Consider the following 22471-nt stretch of genomic DNA (forward strand, 5'->3'; position numbering starts at 1 on the left):
GTCATCGATTATATTTTTGTTACATCCAGAATCGATAAGAGCCTGCACCATTATTCCACCAACTTTCAACCAAATGAACTCATCTCCATCACCGATTGAAAAAATGAAACTCTGCAATCCTTCTTCTTCGTTCTTGGGTTCTTCTTCCTCCACAGGCATTGTTCTAATCCTTTGGTGAGCCCTCTTCATAGGTCTGTTAAAAACTTCAACTGTCGATCCTTTGGCATGCAGCGTTTTACATTTTGACGTAGGACTACGTCTAACCGGAAGATATAGGGGGTGAAATGGAAATCTAGGCACTGAACAAGTAGGAAAAAATGCAAGATTTGGAACGCTTATAACTCGAGCATTTCTCAATAGATCGCAAAGGTTTTTGCATCAATTGATAGGAAATATATCTACGCATCTATCATAACGAATAACATTTCATTTTTCTTGAGATAAATAATTGAATAATTGTGAAATATCAAGCATTGTCAAAATGCACTATGTGCCCATTTTTGATTGGTCCATCTTGTGCTCCTCAAATCGTACCGACCAAAACGGGCAACCAGAGCAGCAGCGCAATATAATGAAGCACGATTGGAAAGGAAAAAGAAAAAAATGAACGAAACATTGGTCGCAGTCTCACACATGCGTAATTCTCGAGCCAGCCAGTCAGCTTAAAAATCCCCGCTCCGCTGCCGTAACGATCATTCTCATTCAAACCGTACACCACATCGGTTCTCATCACAACACATCAACAAACCAACCCTAGCAGCCATGTCTGGACATGGTAAAGGAGGAAAAGTGAAGGGAAAGGCAAAATCCCGCTCGAACCGTGTTGATCTGGAGTTCCCCGCAAGGGTAGCTAGGCCGAGCGCGTTAGTACCAGTGCACCAGTCCACCTAGCCGTCGTTATATAGTTTCGGCCGCCGAAGTGATCGAGTTAGCTGGGAAAGCTGCTCGCAACGATAAGAAAACCCGCATTCGGAACAGAACACATTCGGTTCGGTGGACATCAAGACAACAGGCAGTTGCAGCGAGTGGCGAGTGGCAAACGCAATCGCAAAACGGCATCAGGTAGCAGAAGAAAAAAGTTTGTTCTTTATACAAACTGCTTTGGTGGTAAATCCAGAACAAGGCGGCATCGAGGGCGTTCGAAATGTTTTTTTTCAAAACCACGAGTACTAAGTTTATTGGAACCATTCCATAAAACAAGGCGCTTTTCAGGGCCATTAAACCTTCCAAAAAAGAGTTTAGGAAATACAGTTCAATGCTTTCTAAAACAATATCCAAAATAATAATAAAACACAAATTGATTTTTTCATAATTTGTTTGCCAGGATATGATGAGTATGTGAATTTGGCAGTAGTTCTGAGCTTATTGATAGTTGGGGACTTTCCTGATTATTCAATTTTCACCCATTCTTAAATTGTTTCCAGATTGAAAGTACAGTAATTTACAATTAGTTCGACATTTAGCTAATTGGACGGACATGTAATGCGACTTATTTAGTTGGACATTTTTGTAAACATAGAGATCCAAATTATGACCCCACATTGAAAGTCGACACTGTACCACTGTCATCGCAAATGTTCAATTACAGGTTAAAATCGCCTCCAATGCGACACTGAGTGGCGCTTCGGCACGTCGCATTGAATGTAATTTACTGTACAACATGTCACAAAGCTGGATGGGAAGAAATTTTCCAACTGTGAAAGCTGTGGCGAGTGGCAACAAATCGCTAAACAGGAAGGTTTAGCCAAACAAGATGGGGATATCGAGTGATAACAAAGCAATAAACTCGTTAGATTGAAGATAATTTTGTGATCCTGAAAAGGACCCTTTTTAGCCTGCATGTGAATCCAACGAGCGAACAAATCGTAATGAATGTATTATGTATGGACCTTATTAATAAATCTTTGCTAACTGGGCATGTGCCTAAGGTGTGGAAGGAATCTTTAATAGTTCCAATTCAAAAGGTTGCTGGAACGATTAAAGCCGAAGAGTTTCGTCCCATCAATATGTTGCACACGCTAGAGAAAATATTAGAAGTAGTCGTTAAAGGCCAGCTGCTGGAATATTTAAATTGCAATGCTTTGCTAATACCAGAACAATCGGGATATCGGGAAGGTCATTCCTGTGAAACCGCATTGAACTTGGTATTAGCAAAATGGAAAGAGAAACTAGAGTGCAAAGAGAATATCATTGCTGTTTTTTTGGATCTAAAACGCGCTTTCGAAACAATTTCTAGGCCCTTGTTGTTGAACACGATTAAGCGCTTTGGATTTACGAGTACTGCATATAAATGGTTCGAAAGCTATTTAAATGACAGAACTCAACGGACTATTTTTAATGATACAATTTCGAATCCCCTAGGGAATAATCTTGGAGTACCTCAGGGAAGTGTATTAGGGCCCCTTTTATTTATTATGTATATCAATGACATGGGAAGAGTTTTACGATTTTGTGATATCAATCTTTTTGCAGATGATACTGTGTTATTCATTGCAGCTAATGATTTAGATCAGGTCGTTTTACATTTGAATGGAGATTTACATTCTTTAAGTAGATGGTTGAAGTATAAGCAATTGAAATTGAACATAAGTAAAACTAAATATATGGTAATCTCGCGAAATCGTTTAAATGAAAACGTCTCCATCGTTATTGATAATGAGACTATTGATCGAGTTCGGGACATTAAATATCTTGGCGTGATTATTGATGACAAACTCAAGTTCAACACTCACATTGACAATGTCATCAAGAAAATTGCCAAGAAGTATGGAATCTTATGTCGATTGAAAAACGATTTAACTATTTGCAGCAAAATACAGCTATACAAATCAATCATCTCTCCTCATTTAGACTTTTGCTCTTCCATTTTATTTTTAGCCAATGACACACAAATATCGAGATTACAGCGCTTGCAAAACAAAATAATGCGGTTGATACTAAAATGTAACAGATTCACTTCCTCATCTTTAATGTTGGACGCTCTGCAATGGTTATCCGTGAAGCAAAGGATTGTTTATTTAACTATGGTGTTCATTTTCAAAGTAGTTAAAGGTTTGCTGCCTCGATATTTGTGTGATCGAGTTGAAAGAGGAATTGACTTTCATAGTTATAACACCAGAAACGCGAATGAAATAAGAACACCTAATTTCTTGTCATGTGCTTCACAAAATTCGTTGTACTTCAAAGGAATAAATGTGTTCAACTCGATGCCAAGACATATTAAATGCGCAACAACACTTACAGAATTTAAGAGGCACTGTATTTCACATGTAAAAGCTGTGTTCTCTTAACAGCTGAACGAGTTTTTGTTTATTTTTATGACGAAGATCTTTACTGACGAAGTTTTATACGAACGGATAATTGAATGTGGACAATTTTTTTGCAATTTGTTTTCTATATTTTCAATGAATCTGACGAAGTTTTTGAACGGATTATATTATGTAGATTATTAATTTTTTTTTAAATCATCTTTTTTAAATTTGTATTGATCTCTATTATGTCTGTCATGATCTTGGTGATGATGGACTATTTTTATTTTTATTTTGTCGTTCTTATAGTTGTATTAGTTTAAAAAAAATAAATAAAAGTAGTCTACAAAAGTTTGAGCGTCGCGCGCGAGACACAGATATAAAGTATATTAAATTGAAAGTTTTTTTTAAGTGCCGGTCTAGGAATTTTTCGTAAAGGAAATTTTCTCGATTTCTCTGAATGAGGGTATTCAAAGTCAATCTAAAACAAGGCTGGCGGTTGGACTTGTGCTCTGGTGGACCACTTGGCTGCAAGGGCCTCGTCGGGACCGTATCGGCTCTGTGGCGGACATGACTGAGTATTGGCTTTTTTGGACATTGCAATTTTTGAACTTATATCTGTAAATAAAATCAGTTCGTTTTTCATGTTTGCTAAACTGATTTCAATGTTGAAAAAAAAAAAAATTATCTTTTAGATAACTCGTCTTGCTCAAACCTCTGTAGGGGAAGGAGGCGGGACCATCATCATCATCATTTTCAATGTATTTTTTTGCCATCGCTCCCTTTTAACGCTCATCCGTTCGTCTCGTTGGACTCGCCCCTCTGGCTGAGTCTGCCGATTTGTCTCTATGCTGTGAGTGTGTACCGCTAGAGTATAAAACACGCGGACCCCAAAAAAATATCTTATTTTCTTTCAAGCCGTAAACCCGTGTGGTTGTACGGCATCGGCATCGTGGGCGTAACAAAGGAGGACAAGTTAAGGGAAAGGCAAAGTCTCACTCGAACCGTGCAGGTCTCCAGTTCCCTGTTGATCGCATTCACTGATTGCTCCGCAAGGGTAACTAGGCCGAACGGATTGGTGCCGGAGCACCAGTATACCTAACAGCGATTATAGAGTTTCGGCCGTCGGAGTGCTCGAGTTGGCTTGCAAAGCTGCTCACGACAATTAGAAAACCCGCATCAAGAACAGAGCAGGTTCGGTTTGGCGCTCATCAAGGCAACAATTAGTTTCAGTGAGTGGCAAAGTGTTTCTCCGGCACGTCGCATTAAATGTAATTTACTGAACAACATGTCACAAGCTGGATGGGAAGACATTTTCCAACTGTGAAAGCTGTGGCGAGTGGCAAACGCAATAGCTAAACAGGAAGGTTTAACCGAAGAAGATGGGAATATCGAGTGATAACAAAAACATAACACCAAAGGTTCTTTTCAGAACCATCAACATATTCATAAAGAGTAAACAGTAAACTAATCCATTTTTCAGGTAGATAGGTAGGTATTCACATAGGAGAAGAAAATAAAACAATATATTTAAAATATTTATTTAACAAAAGCTGTCCCCTTTGTACAGTCCTACGTCACTCCGGTTATGTCCCCGACATTACCCACCCGTCTTTTTTTTCTCAAAGTGACCAATACGCTTGCACTGGTTACATGATTTATCTCGAGCGGGACAAACTCTATCATTCGCCAAATGTCCCTTTCGACCGCAACGAGAACATTCCATGGTCGCTCGATTCGATAATGGCGTATACATTCGATTGACTTCTCCTGGATTCGTTGGATGCAACATTCCTGACGGACCAGCGGCCACCATCTGACTCGCTTGATATTTAACAGACTGGTGAGATGCAACGATTTTAAATACTTCATCCAAAGAGAATTGATCTTTCTGCAGCAGTTTTTCTTTCAGGTCGGGTGGAGCAAGGAGTGTGATCTTATCGATTACGCAAATGACACGACTTTCTTGCTGGTTTTTTCCAAAATTACACTTATACGCCTGTTCTCGCGCTCTCAGCATAAATTTTTCCAAATTCTCTCCATTTTCAGGCTTCAACATCCAAAAAACATTCCTCTCCATTGACTCGTGGTGTTTGGGGGCAAAATACTCGTCTAGTTTTTTCATAGCAACATTATAGGGATCAACATTATGTTCTTCATCCTCTACAACATCTGCTCCCGGAATAGCTTGGAAAATATCTTGTACGTCGGGCTTTTGCCAGTAAGAAAAACTTCAACTTTGTTTTGTTCTTTTCGTCACTGGCAGCTACGACATACTCAAAATTTCTCTTCCATCTAATCCATTGTCCTCTTATTTCGTTCTGAGATAAGGATTTGAAGAGAAATGGTACGATCTCCCATCGATCCATTATTCTGAAAAACGAAGTTTTTTTTTTTCATTCACTTCTATTTGAATCTGATATGATACTCGAGTCATGTCGTAAAAGGCAGCCATTTTTGCTCCTCTCAACATACTGGTTTCTTAATTCGAACGGCATTGAAGCCATATTCACCGGTATTAAAACCATGTTTTCCGGCATTCAAGCCAACGGCATCTAAGCCACTGTTTTCCGGCATTGAAGCCAACGGCATTTAAGCCACTGTTTACCGGCATTGAAGCCTTTCCCAATAGGACTCGATTATCATTAAAAGAAACACTTAACCTACCTCACTTTTCGTGGAACTGAAATTCAACTGAATAAATGGATTTCGAATTGTGAATTTCGTATCCTATTCTCGTCGCCACTGTTGTGATCTTATCGGTACGATGAACTAAATACAATTGTTAGTTGTACTTCAACACAGCATTTATTATAATAACTTGGAAAGAATAACAAACATAATGTTTTCTGTTTTTCCGTTTCCTAGCAACGGCTCCTGAATGACAAACTGTCAAACACATATATTGCACACAGGGTGTCACAGGGGCGATATCTCTGCTTACATCCGGGGACGACACAAACAATACGGCTTTTGAATTTTGCAGATTGTTCGGAGTCAGCTTCAAGCTAATTTCGTCCGACTTGCATGTTCTCCGGGCAATTTGCGCAGCTTTTGACGTCCATATTTCACACGTTCCAAGGAAAATATTTTGAAAAATATTAGAGCACTGATTGAATAGAAGCCAGATCTTTGTATTTTAGGTATTTTATGAACACTAAGCGGATATTTTTATATCAAATTTCATTAATCCGGTTTACCTCTCTCGCAGGTAGATTGACAGAGGGTGTACTTCAACGGCTTTTTTTCACTACTAAATGACAATAAATTTTGGTTCGGAGCATCGAAACAGCTAAGGAAAACTATTTTTCAACAATTTCCACTAATTGTAAGATAAACACGGTACAAGTTTTCGAGAAATCAGTATATTAATTACAGAGAAAATATGCAACGGTTTGTTTACATATTTTTCACTCACGCGAAACTTTCATATGTGGCGACACCGTACCTTCGATGACGCGAATGGGATATTTTGCTCGTCTCGACCAAAGTACGTAGAATAGAAGGTAAGTGATATTTCCTGTGTATACATACGGAGAGCGCATGTGTTACACACACAACGAAGTTAGTAATATAAAATCCTCAATTTGTTCGAAGTTCTGAAGTTTTTTCAATATTTCTCGATTTTAAAAGTTCTAAAAATCATAAATAGTGACGAAATCACAAGTCGAGCCAACGGTAAACGCGATAGTGTATCGCTTTTTCACTGCAAGTAGGGTTTTATGTGATTTTTTATCGATTTCATACTCAACAGTTTTTGCTTACTTCAGCAAAATGTTGAAGTACCATGTCCCGCGATGCCAGAACAGAATAATTTCGAATGAGATAAACTTATCGGATATGTTTTCAGCTATCCCATGCTTCGCTCTTTGGATCGGGAACGGGAACGACACTGCTTCGATATAACCTCTCCACACATTTGTTTTGCATTATTTTTATAGTACAGGTGCGATAATTTTACTGTTTAAAATTTTAACATAATTAAATGAACTGCTATTTCATCATTTTGAAACACATTTTGAGACATTTCTTGTGTTATAATTAAAAAAAAGACGGGTGGGTAATGTCGGGGACATAACCGGAGTGACGTAGGACTATACAAAGGGGACAGCTTTTGCTAAATATATATTTTAATTATATTGTTTTATTTTCTTCTACCTACCTATTTACCTGAGAAATGAATTACTTTACTGTTTACTTTTTATGAACATGTTGGGGGTTCTGAAAAGAACCTTTGGTGTTGTGTTTTTGCGTTTTTTTTTACAAACTTGATTCTTGATTTTTTTCTAAAGGCTTTGTACTTATTAAATGCTCAACGCCGGGCATCTTTCGGCGTATGCATATATCGTACAATCAAAATGATGGCTGTGATAGGGAATGCATAGGTAGTCATCAACTCATTCACTATCATATATTTCATTATTGAGCACATTACCGTACCTTAAACTGTGGTTTCGGAGACGAATGAATTGTAAGATTTGTAGTATCCGTAAACAAAGTAAATAAAAATAAAAAAGAACTGAGGTTTTGGAGACGATCTGTTGAAAAATAAACGAACTATAAGAACTTAAAATAAGAACAGAGCAGCAGGAAATACATAGCTCATCATGTTGCTCCTTAGTTATTTTCCTATACAATGCAGATGTAACGTCAGTCAGTCAACCAAAGAAAGCAGTTCTTGCTACCGAGAAAATTCGTTAATGCCATCCTGCATACAATGTGTTGTAATTTGAAGCCACTTTTAATTCGGAAACTATACATGGGTTTGTGAAAACTGAATGATCAATTTAAAAAACCCCAACCAGTTCAAGAACAAGCATAAACAAAACAAAACAGTTTATATTATATGTCATATTATGTCACTTTAGAATGCATTGGTATTGTGAAAAACTTTTAATAACTCTTTTTTGAATGGTTTAATGGCCCTGTAAAGCGCCGTGTTTTACGGTGGCTGGTTTTGCCACCAAAGCGGTCTGTATAAACAAACTTTTTCTTTCTTCTACCTGCTGCCGTTTTGCGATTGCGTTTGCCACTCGCTGAAACTAGTTGTTGCCTTGACGAGCGCCGAACCGAAGCTGCTCTGTTCTTGATGCGTGTTTTCTGATTGTCGTGAGCAGCTTTGCAAGCCAACTCGAGCACTCCGACGGTCGAAACTCTATAACCGCTGTTAGGTATACTGGTGCTCCGGCACCAATCCGTTCGGCCTAGTTACCCTTGCGGAGCAATCAATGAATGCGACCAACAGGGAACTGGAAACATGCACGGTTCGAGTGAGACTTTGCCTTTTCCTTAACTTGTCCTCCTTTGTTACGTCAACACGTCCACGTTGCTGCTTGTTTTCTTTTTATGATGTGATGCGATGCGATGCTAAACGATGCCGTACAACCACACTGGTTTACGGTTTGAAAGAAAATGAGATATTTTTTTTGGATCCGCGCGCTTTATACTCTAGCGGTACACGCTCACAGGATAGAGACAAATCGGCAGACTCAGCCAAAGGGACGAGTCCAACGAGACGAACGAATGAGCGTTAAAAGGCAGCGATGGCAAAAAAATACATTCATTACGATTTGTTCGCTCGTTGGATTCACATGCAGGCTAAAAAGGGTCCTTTTCAGGATCACAAAATTATCTTCATTCTAAAGAGTTTATTGTTTTGTTATCACTCGATATCCCCATCTTGTTCGGCTAAACCTTCCTGTTTAGCGATTTGTTGCCACTCGCCACAGCTTTCACAGTTGGAAAATTTCTTCCCATCCAGCTTTGTGACATGTTGTACAGTAAATTACATTCAATGCGACGTGCCGAAGCACCACTCAGTGTCGCATTGGAGGCGATTTTAACCTGTAATTGAACATTTGCGATGACAGTGGTACAGTGTCGACTTTCAATGTGGGGTCATAATTTGGATCTCTATGTTTACAAAAATGTCCAACTAATTATGTCGCATTACATGTCCGTCCAATTAGCTAAATGTCGAACTAATTGTAAATTACTGTATTTTCAATCTGGAAATAATTTAAGAATTGGTGTAAATTGAATAATCAGGAAAGTCCCCAACTATCAATAAGCTCAGAACAACTGCCAAATTCACATACTCAGCAGATCCTGGCAAACAAATTATGAAAAAATCAAATTGTTTTTTATTATTATTTTGGATATTATTTTAGAAAGCATTGAACTATATTTCGTAAACTCTTTTTTGAAAGGTTTAATGGCCCTGATAAGCGCCTTGTTTTATGGAATGGTTCCAATTTAGAAAACTTTGTACTCGTGGTTTTGAAAAAAACCATTTCGAACGCCCTCGATGCCGCCTTGTTCTGGATTTGCCACCAAAGCAGATTGTATAAAGAACAAACTATTTTCTTCTGCTACCAGCTGCCGTTTTGCGATTGCGTTTGCCATTCACCACTCGTTGCAACTGCCTGTTGACTTGATGTCCACCGAACCGAATGTGTTCTGTTCCGAATGCGGGTTTTGTTTTCGGCGCGAGCAGCTTTGGCAGCTAACTCGATCACTTCGGCGGCCGAAACTATATAACGCCGGCTTGGTGGACTGGTGCACTGGTACTAATGCGCTCGGCCTAGCTACCCTTGCGGGGAACTCCAGACCGACACGATTCGAGCGGGTTTTGCCTTTCCCTTAATTTTTCCTCCTTTGCCATGTCCAGATTTGGCTGCTTGGTTTGGTTTGTTGATGTGTTGTGATGCGAACTGATGTGGTGTACGGTTTGAATGAGAATGATCGTTACGGCAGCGGAGCGGGGATTTTTAAGCTGACTGGCTGGCTCGAGAATTACGCATGTGTGAGACTGTGACCAATACTTCGTTCTTTTTCCTTTCCAATCGTGCTTCATTCTATTTCGCTGCTGCTCTGGTTGCCCGTTTTGGTCGGTACGATTTGAGGAGCACAAAATGGACCAATCAAAAATGGGCACATAGTGCATTTGGACAATGCTTGATATTTCACAATTATTCAATTATTTATCTCAAGAAAAATGAAATGTTATTCGTTATGATAGATGCGTAGATATATTTCCTATCAATTGATGCAAAAACCTTTGCGATCTATTGAGAAATGCTCGAGTTATAAACGTTCCAAATCTTGCATTTTTTCCTACTTGTTCAGTGCCTAGATTTCCATTTCACCCCCTATATCTTCCGGTTAGACGTAATCCTACGTCAAAAAAATTAAAAATGTTTAAATTTATATGGATTCGATCGATTTTTTTTTTTTTTTTATTCAAAATATATATTTTATTAAGGCTCATATGGCGTCAGCCTAACGGGGCCGGGAGTTCAATATTTTGACAATGTTTGCTTAGACTATGTTAGTAATATGTAACCGATTACTCGCGGTTGACTCGAGGTTAGTATTACAAGTGTTCTCATAATTGGTATGTCGCAGTCTTCGATGCTCTGTACGTGTGCCCGACACGGGATACTTCCTATTGGGATGCAGCTGACCATTAATCAGCAACGCCCCCCTAGTCTGTACCCCATATCTAGCGTGGTGCGTCTTTCTCGACTCAAGGAATCCAGGATAGAATGGCGGCGCAATCATCAGCTCGTGTAGAGTTGTCATGAGCGGTACAACCTTTGGCTCTTGTTGAATAATCAGTGGACTGCACAACCTTCGGCCCGTGCATCTGTAAAGAGTGTGTGTATGTATTGCCGCGACTAAGTAAAAGTTTATCGATCGGATAGGAGGGATATGAAACGGGGACACAAAGAAGGAAACATCATTAAACGTTGACATCGGCGTTTCTGAGGAACAGGTATAGATGAAGCAGAAGATCAGGATCCCGGCTACCTAAGATATCCCGGACGGGGATATCCGATTGTCTGCCTTGTGCTCTCAGTGCTCTAGAGAGCTGAGAGCGAGCAGCATGGAACCGGATACACGACCAGACAACATGCTCGATGTCGTGGTAGCCATCGCCACAATCACAAAGATTGTTTGCTGCGAGCCCAATGCGATAGAGATGCGCGTTTAGGTTGTAGTGATTGCACATAAGCCGAGATATCACGCGAATGAAATCACGACCTACATTCAATACCTTGAACCATGCACTCGTCGAGACCTTAGGGATAATCGTGTGTAACCAACGACCGAACTCATCACCACTCCATATGCGCTGCCAACTTACGAGCGTATACTGACGAGGAATGTGGAAAAATTCATTATATACAATTTGTCTTTCAAAAAGTGTGCCTTCTACAGCGCCCGCCTTAGCTAGCGAGTCCGCTTTCTCATTCCCCGGAATCGAACAATGAGAGGGAACCCATACTAAGGTAATCTTGAATAATTTTTCGACCAAAACACTCAATAGTTGTCTTATTCTAGTTAGGAAATAAGATGAGCGTTTATCAACCTTCATTGAGCGGATTGCCTCTATTGACCTGAGACTGTCTGAAAAAATAAAATAGTGGTCGATGGGCAATGTTTCAATGATCCCTAATGCGTAATATATCGCACCCAGTTCAGCGACATACACGGAACAAGGATCTTTGAGTTTGAAAGAGGCACTGGAATTTTCATTGAAGATGCCGAAGCCAGTGGACTCGTTTATGAATGAACCGTCAGTAAAGAACATTTTATCAGATCCAACTTTCCCATATTCTGCCGAAAATATCGGCGGAATAGAATCGGAGCGTAGGTGATCTGGGATTCCATGGATTTTTTGTCGCATGGACAGATCAAAAATGACAGAGGAATTGCAGAAGTATGGGAAGCAAACTTGATTGGAGATGCCTGGTGAAGGGTGCACGTCGTGGGTAAGGTACTCATGGTATATAGACATAAAACTTGACTGAGGAGTCAGTTGGAGTAGATTTTCGAAGTTATCAATCACCAATGGATTCATGATCTTGCAACGGATGAGAAATCTGTAGGATAATTCTGTGAACCGAAGAGTAAGCGGGCGTACTCCTGCCAAAACTTCGAGACTCATCGTATGTGTCGAATGCAAACACCCCATGGCTATACGCAAGCAACGATATTGTATTCTCTCCAGCTTGAGAATATGAATCCTGGCAGCTGATCGGAAGCAAAAACTGCCATATTCTAACACTGATAATATCGTTGTTTTGTACAACTGAATGAGGTCTCCTGGATGGGCACCCCACCATGTTCCGGTAATTGTTTGGAGAAAATTGATTCTTTGCTGGCATTTCTGTTTCAAATACGCAATGTGTCTCCCCCAGGCACACTTAGAATCAAAATATACACCCAGGTATTTGAAAAACATAGAGTGTTGGATCGTTTTGCCGGATAGGTGAAGCTGGAATTGGGCGGGTTCGTGCTTCCTAGAAAAAACGACCATTTCAGTTTTCTCCGTAGAGAATTCGATACCCAGCTTGAGGGCCCACGTGAACAGATTGTTCAGGGTATCTTGCAACGACTTTTGCAGAACGACGGGATTAGTACCCGTGATGGAAATAACTCCATCGTCTGCAAGTTGTCTCAGCGTGCAGTCTCTAGTTAGACAATCATCTATATCATTGACGTAAAAACTGTACAAGAGGGGGCTTAGGCAGGAGCCTTGTGGTAGGCCCATAAAACTGTAACGAGAAGATTTCGAGCTGCCATGAGAGAAAATCATGTGCTTTTCTGACAGTAAATTGTACAGGAAATTGTTAAGAATTGGTGAAAGTCCACGATTATGAAGCTTCTCTGAGAGAATTTCCATGGAAACTGAATCAAATGCCCCTTTGATATCGAGAAAAACGGAAGCCATTTGTTCTTTGCGAGCAAATGCGATTTGGATTTCAGAAGATAGCAGCGCGAGACAATCATTTGTCCCTCTACCTCGGCGGAAGCCAAACTGCGTATTTGACAGCAAATTGTTCGTTTCGACCCACTTGTCCAAACGAAGTAGAATCATTTTCTCTAACAATTTACAAATACAGGATAACATTGCAATCGGCCTATACGAGTTGTGATCGCAAGCCGGCTTGTTGGGTTTCCGTATGGCTATCACTCTCACTTGTCTCCAGTCATGCGGGACAATATTCAGCTCCAGAAACTTGTTGAACAAGTTCAGCAAACGCTGTTTTGCCAAGTCGGGAAGATTTTTCAACAAGTTGAATTTAATCTTGTCCGACCCCGGAGCTGAATTGTTACATGAGAGAAGGGCAATTGAGAATTCCACCATCGAAAAATTCTCATAATCGCATTGGAGCGGAATGTCGCGTACGACGTTTTGTGCAGGAACGGTGTCGGGAGAAACCTTCCTTGCAAAGTTAAAAATCCAACGGTCAGAGTATTCCTCACTTTCGTTTGTATGGTTCCAGCCACGCATTTTCCTAGCCGTATTCCAAAGAGTGCTCATAGCGGTCTCCCTTGACAAACCATTGACGAACTTCCGCCAATATCCACGCTTTTTTGCTTTAATCAAACCTTTTAGTTTGGCTTCTAGAGCTTGGTACTTTAGAAACCATTCCACTAATCCAGTTTTCCTGAATTTTTTGAAAGCGGAAGATTTTTCAAGGTAGACCTTTGAACACTCCTTGTCCCACCAAAGTGATGGAGGACGACGTCGGAAAGTGGTAGCCGGTACACGTTTCTTTTGAGCTAGCAGTGCGCTTTCGTAAATCAAACACGATATAAAGTTATACTCTTCGAGTGGAGGAAGTTCATGCATTGAAACAATTGCTTCAGATATTATTTCCGCAAATGTTCTCCAGACAATATTCTTCGTGAGGTCATACGAAATATTGACTGACTCACGAGAGCTTGATTCATTAGCGATCGATAAAATTATTGGTAGGTGATCACTACCGTGGGGATCTTGGATTACCTTCCACATGCAATCCAGGGATAACGAAGAAGAGCATAGAGATATGTCTAGCATGCTTGCCCGTGCAGGAGGGTTGGCTATTCTGGTTGCTTCCCCAGTATTCAAAACTGTCAATTTGAAGTTGTCGCACAGATCATAAATCAAAGTGGCACGGTTGTCATCGTAGAGTGATCCCCATGCTGTTCCATGGGAGTTAAAATCACCTAAGATTACCCGCGGCTCCGGCATTGCCTCGATAGTATCAAAGAACTGATGGCGGCCTACCGTAGTTCTGGGAGGGATATATATCGAAGCAATGCAGAGGTCTTTGCCATTGATTTGTGTCTGGCAAGCAACAACTTCAATGCCTGTCATCGATGGGAGAGTGACTCTATAGAAGGAGTGACATTTTTTAATCCCCAATAGTACGCCACCAAACGAGTCATTTCGATCGAGGCGAATAATGTTGAAATCGTGGAAATTCAGCTCATCGGCTGAAGAAAGCCATGTTTCACAGAGAGAAAATACATCACAGTTAGAGCTGTGAACTAAAAATTTAAACTGATCTTGTTTAGGAATAATGCTTCTGCAATTCCACTGTATTACAGTGGTCAAATCCTTGACCTCTTGCACTGAATCAGGCATCGAGGGAAATGAACGCTGCCAAAAAACCACATTTTTCTTTCAAAAATGTTCTCACAATCGGAAGCAAACATAAAACTATGCTTTTAAGAGGGTCGTTTATATTTAAAGCATTTAAAATGTTGTCCACCAGGTCAGAAAGCGCAAGCAAGCCAGATTGTGGCTGTTGCCTCGACCGCGAAAAAGGAGCAGACGTGTTGGGTGCTGCTCCGGGAAGTGCTGAGGACCCCTGGTGCGTAGAAGAACCGCTTAAACCAGGAGGTACTTGCTTCGGTCTATTCTCAGCACGTTCGATTCGAGTTTTCATTCCAACTTGGGAAGTTTCGGTTTTCTTTCTGGGGAGTGAAGGAAAAGAAGTAATTTTTCTTTTCCTGATGGCACCCTGCGATGTACCGGAACTTCCTGCATTGGGAGCGTCAGCAACAGGCTCGTCGTTCTGCAGAATGGAGTAGGGATTGTCCTGAGTCGTTGGAACGGGACTCTTAAGCATTTCTGCATAAGTCCGCTTGGAACGTTCTTTTAAGGAACGCTTGATTTTTCCCCTCGTTGTATGTACACCGGGCATTGAGTAAGATCATGAGGAGTCCCGCCGCAATGAAGACACTTGCGCTCTTTCGGGCAAGGATTCTCATCATGGCTCTCTCCACAATCTGCGCAACGTTTTTTGTTGCAACAATAGGCGGCCGTGTGACCGAGTTGCATACATTTGTTGCATTTCATTACCCGGGGTACAAACAACCGAACAGGTAAACGAAGTGCACCTATTGCAACGTAGTTAGGAAGGGCGGAACCCTCAAATGTCACACGAAAAGAGTTTGTCCGATTGAGGACTCGTTTGTCATTTTTAAGTGACACAGATTTCAGTCGATCGCATGCAAGAATCTTCACACTTTTAAGTGAAGAGTTCTTGAAGCGACCGACACCATCGAGTATCTCTTTCCGAGTCAAACCCTTTTCGTTTATTACACCGTCTATTTCAACGTTGCAACAGGGTACGTATACGCGATACTCGATCGCAAAGAGATCACAGCGCGTTATTTCATTCGCTTGGGTTCTGCTGGAGACGACAACTCGTAATTTGTCTGGCCCCATCCGAGTAATCTCGGTAACTTCGGAAAATTTCTGTGTCAACTCTTTTGAGATGCGAATGACGTTAAGAGGTTTGGATTTTCGTCTAAAGTATACGATAAATGGGCCTTTGGCGCCATCAGGGTATTCTTTTAGACGAAAATCCTGCTTCTCGTCTTTTTCCTCATCTTCAGAGCTTTCTATCTCGTAAACAGAATTTTCCTCCTCATCTTCTGTTTCATCCTCCTGCTCTTCAGGAGGAGGTTCATTATCTGATATATTCTTTGGCGTGGATGGGGGATCCTCCCCGCCCTCTGCCATATTAATAAAAACGAAGAAGTAGACAACTGTTCGATATGAACAGAATATAATAATTTGGAAAATATAAATTAGTAAAAGAAATTATATTACTATATTAGTTATTGTTGAAAATTTTATTTATTTCAATTTTTGTTATTATGTGTAATTTGAAAATGAAAAAAGTTCCAATAATAGTTCAACGGTGATGTATCAAAATGGACACCCCTAATGCCAACGCTTGCCGATTTGGTAAACACAAAGTTTAAACAATGGTGTAAATCGTGCACAGAAGCTATTCAGAATGATGGAAGAAGAAAGAGGAAAATAAACTTCTACTTGCCGCCGCTGTGTAGCGTGTGTGATGATGTGTCTTGCTGCCGGATTGTCTCGATAGCGCACCACTTTTTATGAGCTTTACTTCGCTCGCAGCGCACCAGATGAAAAAATACACACTAGAAACGGATGTAAAAAAAACACCTGTATCGGATCAAATATAGGTTCGACCGATCTGCTTGCGAGTTGTCGAAGCAATGATTCGATCGATAGTTTATTAAAATTTTTTGTTTTTTTTCTTTGCCTACAGACTACCTTCTTTTTCTACGTACTTTGCGTCTCGACAGTGACTGAAGCCGAGACGAGACCAAGATGTGCAGAATAAAGGTGTGACCGTGTCGTCAATAAGTGCGCGAGGGGAAACGGCACAGTTGAATTTCACTCGTTGGGCTATCTTTAGTTGGGCTTCGATTTAGTTGGGCTCCCGTTCGTTGGGCTATAGCCCAACTAAATCGAAGACAAACGTCAATTCTGACAACGTAAAATTTTTTTCGAGGGGCTCGTGGATGGTGTTTTTAGGTTTAAAATAAATTTTAAATGAATCATTGAAATAAATAAAACCGAATATTATTCAACAAAAACAATATTTATTTTAAACGTTTCAAACAAAATTAAACAAACCACGTAAATTCATTTTCAACAAAATGGTAGAGTTCTTCAACATGCTCGTTTTAGCCATTCAACTTCAGTGATTTTCGAACGTAGCGCGTTCAAACGGCATACTTCTGCAACATCATGCTTCATATAGCGAACTAGGCAATCAATTGACTTGATTGCATCGCCAAAATCAGGATCTCCGGTACTAGTAATGGAAGTATCAAACGAATTACTTCCATCTTCTGTGTCTACCAACCATTCTTCTTGCATTTCAGGTTGATCTTTCTTGAGAACTGATGACAAAATCTCGTCATCAGAGAACACTTCACTGGTTACCCAATCTGGATTATGATCACCATCATACACCTGATCTTTGATCCACAGATCAATATCTTGCTCAGATGTTTTTGTTCCTGCCAAACTGTCAATCCTGGACACAAGCGCTTTGAAGTCATCATCGGCCGCTTTCGAGTCTACATTAACAGCATCCTCCGGCAAACCATCGATCAATTTCTTCCACGAATTACGTATAGTTTTGTCAGATATCTCCTCCCAAGAGGTTGCCAACCACGAAATACACTGTTGAAGATTAATCTTCTTCAATCGTTCCTCGAAACTAAAGAGGAAAGTACATAAATAAAACCTCAATTAGAATTTGAATTTAAATTTTGAAAAAGCACAGACGAAAAACTATCGTGCGCAAGTTTTGTGTTTATATTTGGAATTAATTACAAAAATTTAATGTTTAATATTTGGAAATTTACCTTAAGTGTTCGTTTTCCAGAATTAATGCGAGCATCAGTTTTCTTTTATACTTTCACTTGATTGCATTGATGACCGATTGGTCCATCGGCTGGCATTCAGCAGTTACATTTGGTGGGAGGTAGATCACTTGAATCAGTCCATCGTCACTCTGTAGAGATTCGTCAACGTCATAATGACTGGTGCAATTATCAAGAACCAGCAATGCCTTTGGCTCCAATCCTCTCTCGGCCGAAAATTTTCGAACAGCGGGGACAAACTCTTCGTGGAACCATTGACGGAACAACAGTCTGGTCATCCAAGCCTTTTTGGAATGATTATATGAAACGGGAAGTTCTTCGATGTTGATTCCTCGTGGTTTTGCAGCAGTGCAAATGAAATACAACGGAAGCTTTAGGGAACCATCTATGTTGGAGCAAGGCATAAACGTATACCTTGTCTTGTTTTGCTTCCGTCCACTTGCCACGGTCTCATCACAGGTAACGACAGAGCGTGTGGCTAGGAGCTTGATGAACAAGGCAGATTCATCTGCATTAAAGACTTGGGATAGTGATAGCTGCATTTCCTGAATCTTCTTCTGTAGAACCTTCTTGAAATTTAGGTACGCTTCAACGTTTACCGATGCCTTTTCTCCTGTTACGGCTTTCACGCGCAATCCAAACCGCTGCTTAAAACGATGCATCCAGCCATCCGAAGCAGAAAAACCGTGCACCGCATAGAGCCCCCGGTCCTGGAACATCTTAAACAGCAGCTCCGCCTTTGCTTTAAGAATATCCACTGTCAACAAAATGTTGGACTGCCGCTGCTGTAAAATCCAGATTTAAAGAGCTTCTTCCAGCAAAGGGAACGTCTGCTCTTTCAATGTTTTTCGATTATTTACACCATATTCCTTGAACTTGTCCACCGCCTCACGAATTGCTTCTTTCTTTTGGATTATTCTCGTGACCGTAGAAGATCCTACGCCGTACTTCTTCCCAAGAAAGTCATGCGTACCACATCCTGCTTCAAAATCTTCAATTATGCGAACCTTCTCCACCAGCGTCAGGAAATTGCTCCTCCGTTTCCGGTTAACGTTCGTACTGGATCCTTGCAAACCATCCATTTTGAGCCTGGCGATCGAAATGAATGTATATTAAATCTACGCTAATTTTAATATCAAACTTCATTAAGAACTTACCAATTAATCCAACCTAGAACGAAACTCAACCACGAATGAAATAAACGTCAGTGGTGTGAAAACTTTTCTGCGTTTCCCATAACAACAAACAATCGGTGTGACCCTCGATCGATTTTCGACTTTGACAGTTCAGCCCAACGAGTGAAAGTCGTTCACAAATTGGGCTAAGAGCTTAGTGCAACGAGTGAAATTCGACTGTATAAACATACAGTGGACTGTGGAAAGGGATTTGACTGCAAAGCGGGGGAAAAATATTGCTGTCAAGTTTGGCTCTGATGAACATTCCACGAACGAGAATATTTCTGGATTATAAAAATCATTTAACATCAATTAACATCGAATAACATTACAATTGTTTGTTATCAAAACATTTGAATTGTGCCAAGAAATAAGGATAGTTTATTTGGACAGAGGAATCACCTGTGAGGAATTTCGAGGTAAGTGTATTTTTATCTTTTAAATGGTGCAATATATAATAAGATATAATTTCGTTTTCTTGCAGATGGCTAATTTCTGTGCCGTTAAGGGCTGCGAAATAACTCGTTCTCGATACAAAAATAAAGCTGAATGTATTACCGTGCATAGATTTCCCAAAAGAGAGGATCTGCTCTTGAAATGGATCGCTTATTGTGTTGTTGTCCTCTTGGAAACCTCTAGGTAACCAAGGAATTTGTTCGAAACATTTCGATTCCTCTTGCTATAAAAGGAATGAAGAGTGCGAAAATGTCTCATACTCGGTTGAGCGGCGTCGAAGAATCAATGCTGATGGTGAGTGTATCGTATTGAATAAAAACCCTGTAATAAACTGTTTTCACTTCTAGCATTACCAGGGAATCCTGAACACTGGACTCAATTGGGAGAAGTTGAAAATCAACCCGCCGACAGCGCAAGAAGTAGTAGTGATGAAATAGAAAATGTCGAGATATCTTGTGAGTTTTTCTTCTTCATTTCGTTACACAAATATGTTGTTCATATGTTTTATGTTGTACTGAGATGCATATTATAAATACTTTTTTTTCCAAAATATATATTTTTACCAAGGCTCATATGGCGTTAGCCTCACGGGGCCGGGAGTTCAATACTTTGACAATTTTTCTTATTATCTATGTTAGTAATATGTAATCGATTACTCGCGGTCGGCTCGAGGTTAGTATTACAAGTGTTCTCGTAATTGAGATGTTGCTGTCTCCAATGCTCGTACGTGTGCCCAACACGGGATACTTCCTATAGGGATGCAGCTGACCATTAATCAGCAACGCCCCCCTAGTCTGTACCTCATATCTAGCGTGGTGCGTCTTTCTCGACTCGAGGAATCCAGGATAGAATGGTTACTAACCGGCGCAATCATCAGTTCATGTAGAGTTGTCATGAGCGGTTCAACCTTTGGCTCTTGTTGAATGATCAGTGGACTGCACAACCTTTGGCCCGTGTATCTGTAAAGAGTGTGTGTATGTATTGCCGCGACTAATAAAAGTTTATCGATCGGATAGGAGGGATATAAAACGGGGACACAACGAAGGAAACATCATTAAACGTTGACATCGGCGTTCCTGAGGAACAAGTATAGATGAAGCAGAAGATCAGGATCACGGCTACCTAAGATATCCCGGACGGGGATCTCCGATTGTCTGCCTTGTGCTCTCAGTGCTCTAGAGAGCTGAGAGCGAGCAGTATGGAACCGGATACACGACCAGACAACATGCTCTATGTCGTGGTAGCCATCGCCACAATCACAAAGATTGTTTGCTGCGAGCCCAATGCGATAGAGATGCGCGTTTAGGTTGTAGTGATTGGACATAAGCCGAGATATCACGATATAAATACTTTTATTACATATTGTTGAAATATGTTTTTTCTGAACAGCTGTTCAATTTTAACAAGTTGATCTGTAGAAATCATATCCATATGTTTCAAAATTGACGTGTTGCATACTGTTGATTAATGAAAAATGAGTATCAATAGTTCAATAGAGTTGCAATAATCTCATTGAGTATAAGTTTAAAACCAATTCATTACCGATTGATAAAAATCTGTAAGGCTTCAGATTAGTATAGAAAACCTGTCGTTGTTGTTGTTGTTGAATTATAGAGGCTTTAAACTCGTAGAGTTCATTCGCCTCTAAGTTGTACCTGTCGCAACCCATATTCATTTTTATACGCAAATAAACAATCGCCAGATTCAGATTTGTGAACAATTTTAAATCTTTTTCGTAGGTATCCTGAATGCAGCTGGAATACTGCCTCTCGGCATGATCAGACTGGCAGATATTGTGTATAGCCCCAGCAAGCAGTGTAACAGATCAGAACGCTCTTTAAGAAGAATTTTATTTGGGGGCTTTGAACAAATGTCTCTTGCTGTCATCGCTGTCGATCAAATTTGCCAAGAATGATCTGCATGTTGTCGAGAGTTTGAAAATTCCTACAGATGATCCACAATATCTAAAGGATTTGGCTCATGAGTGAGCATGGGGACCGTCAGTTTTGTTCATCGATAGCAGCGATACTATGCCGAAGAATATCATCGCTGGGGCGGATGCAGTCGAATATATGAATCTGATGCACGTTTAAAGACTGAATGTCTACTCAATGCTTAAACTCAATACTCTGGTTCTGACTAGAAGCGCAGCGCAGGAAATTGAATCGAAATTAAGCGAACATTCACATCGCAACGATGCGAAGTCATTTATGACGAAATTCCATGTCGATCGGTAAATCATTAGCATCATGAAATAAAATTTTGTTTGATTCAAATTTACTTTACAGTTTGTTTCGCACTTCCCATCTAAGCTCTGAATGGTTGTTTTCTCCTGGTAGACGATATTTGAACCGTTTCCATTCTTTTTTATCTGCATGATAAGTGCAACAGGGACATTTTTCCGACAACCCATCGCGCTTGTGCTTGTCCCTGTGAACAAAGTCGTTAATATTGTCAATCCAATGTATTTGGTATCGACCCACTTAAACACATTTTATTCGGAGTAGATTCCTATTCCTTCGAAAGTAAAATCCCGCGTTCATGCTGATTTTCCTTATCGGCACTGCTCCCCCGTGGCTGCTCAGTTTTCGCCTCATTGTCTGGTTCCGATCCTATTTCCGATGGAGCAGCGGAAGGTGCCTTTGCAATACCTTCCTTCGCGTGCTTCGCATAGTAGCTAACGGTAGTACGAGTGTGCAATTGCTGGAATGTGTTCATTGAATGCGCCAACTGAAACATAAGATAAGAGTATATTACAAACTTAGTTTTAACTGTAAAATACTTACCTTTCAACTTTTTAATGCTCTTATTGCCACATTTCCAGTCATTTTAAAATAACAACTTTGCCCATATCCATCAACACTCTCTCCCTGGAGAAATTCAGAATAACCAAAACAATTCTACACACAGAGAGCAAAAAAAAAATATTGCAAAATATTGCAGATTGTTTACAAACACTGCAGAAAAAAAATCCAAGATGGCTGATAGGCCTTTTTCATAAGTCGCGCTACCGTATTGTATTTATCGTGGACGAGACGAGATGAATTGTCTCGTTTTCTGGAATAGGGCCCTATAGGCATTCCCAAAATT

At 40.3% G+C, this 22471-nt stretch overlaps 1 protein-coding gene and 2 long non-coding RNA genes across 4 annotated transcripts; 1 reads left to right on the top strand and 2 right to left on the bottom strand.

Annotated features, from left to right (window-relative positions):
• Window positions 1-17028: 17028 nt before the first annotated feature.
• Window positions 17029-18469, bottom strand: LOC129766420 (jerky protein homolog-like). Its single transcript, XM_055766950.1, has 2 exons — window positions 17790-18469; window positions 17029-17584 (listed from the first exon to the last, which is right to left on the bottom strand). The coding sequence occupies exons 1-2, from the start codon at window positions 18467-18469 to the stop codon at window positions 17029-17031; spliced, it is 1236 nt and encodes a 411-aa protein (XP_055622925.1).
• Window positions 18470-18862: 393 nt separating this feature from the next.
• On the top strand, window positions 18863-19895 carry LOC129768626 (uncharacterized). Its single transcript, XR_008741701.1, has 3 exons — window positions 18863-19344; window positions 19410-19675; window positions 19729-19895. It is a non-coding gene; the product is annotated as an uncharacterized LOC129768626 (long non-coding RNA).
• An 11-nt stretch (window positions 19896-19906) lies between these two features.
• On the bottom strand, window positions 19907-22349 carry LOC129768625 (uncharacterized). 2 transcript variants are annotated; one of them, XR_008741700.1, is made up of 3 exons: window positions 22168-22349; window positions 21871-22111; window positions 19907-21811 (listed from the first exon to the last, which is right to left on the bottom strand). It is a non-coding gene; the product is annotated as an uncharacterized LOC129768625 (long non-coding RNA). The 2 variants fall into 2 exon arrangements; XR_008741699.1 differs by having other exon boundaries at window positions 21865-22111.
• Between the last annotated feature and the right edge of the window lie 122 nt (window positions 22350-22471).

Source organism: Toxorhynchites rutilus, chromosome 2 (assembly GCF_029784135.1).
Source record: "Toxorhynchites rutilus septentrionalis strain SRP chromosome 2, ASM2978413v1, whole genome shotgun sequence".
Taxonomy (NCBI): domain Eukaryota; kingdom Metazoa; phylum Arthropoda; class Insecta; order Diptera; family Culicidae; genus Toxorhynchites; species Toxorhynchites rutilus.

Excerpts from the sequence above, each read along its gene's own strand:
- LOC129766420 (XM_055766950.1), bottom strand. The coding sequence starts at position 18,469 with ATGTTCCAGGACCGGGGGCTCTATGCGGTGCACGGTTTTTCTGCTTCG. Across the intron at positions 17,585-17,789 it reads TCGGTCATCAATGCAATCAA|TTTCGAGGAACGATTGAAGA; the intron begins GTGAAAGTATAA and ends TTTCCTCTTTAG.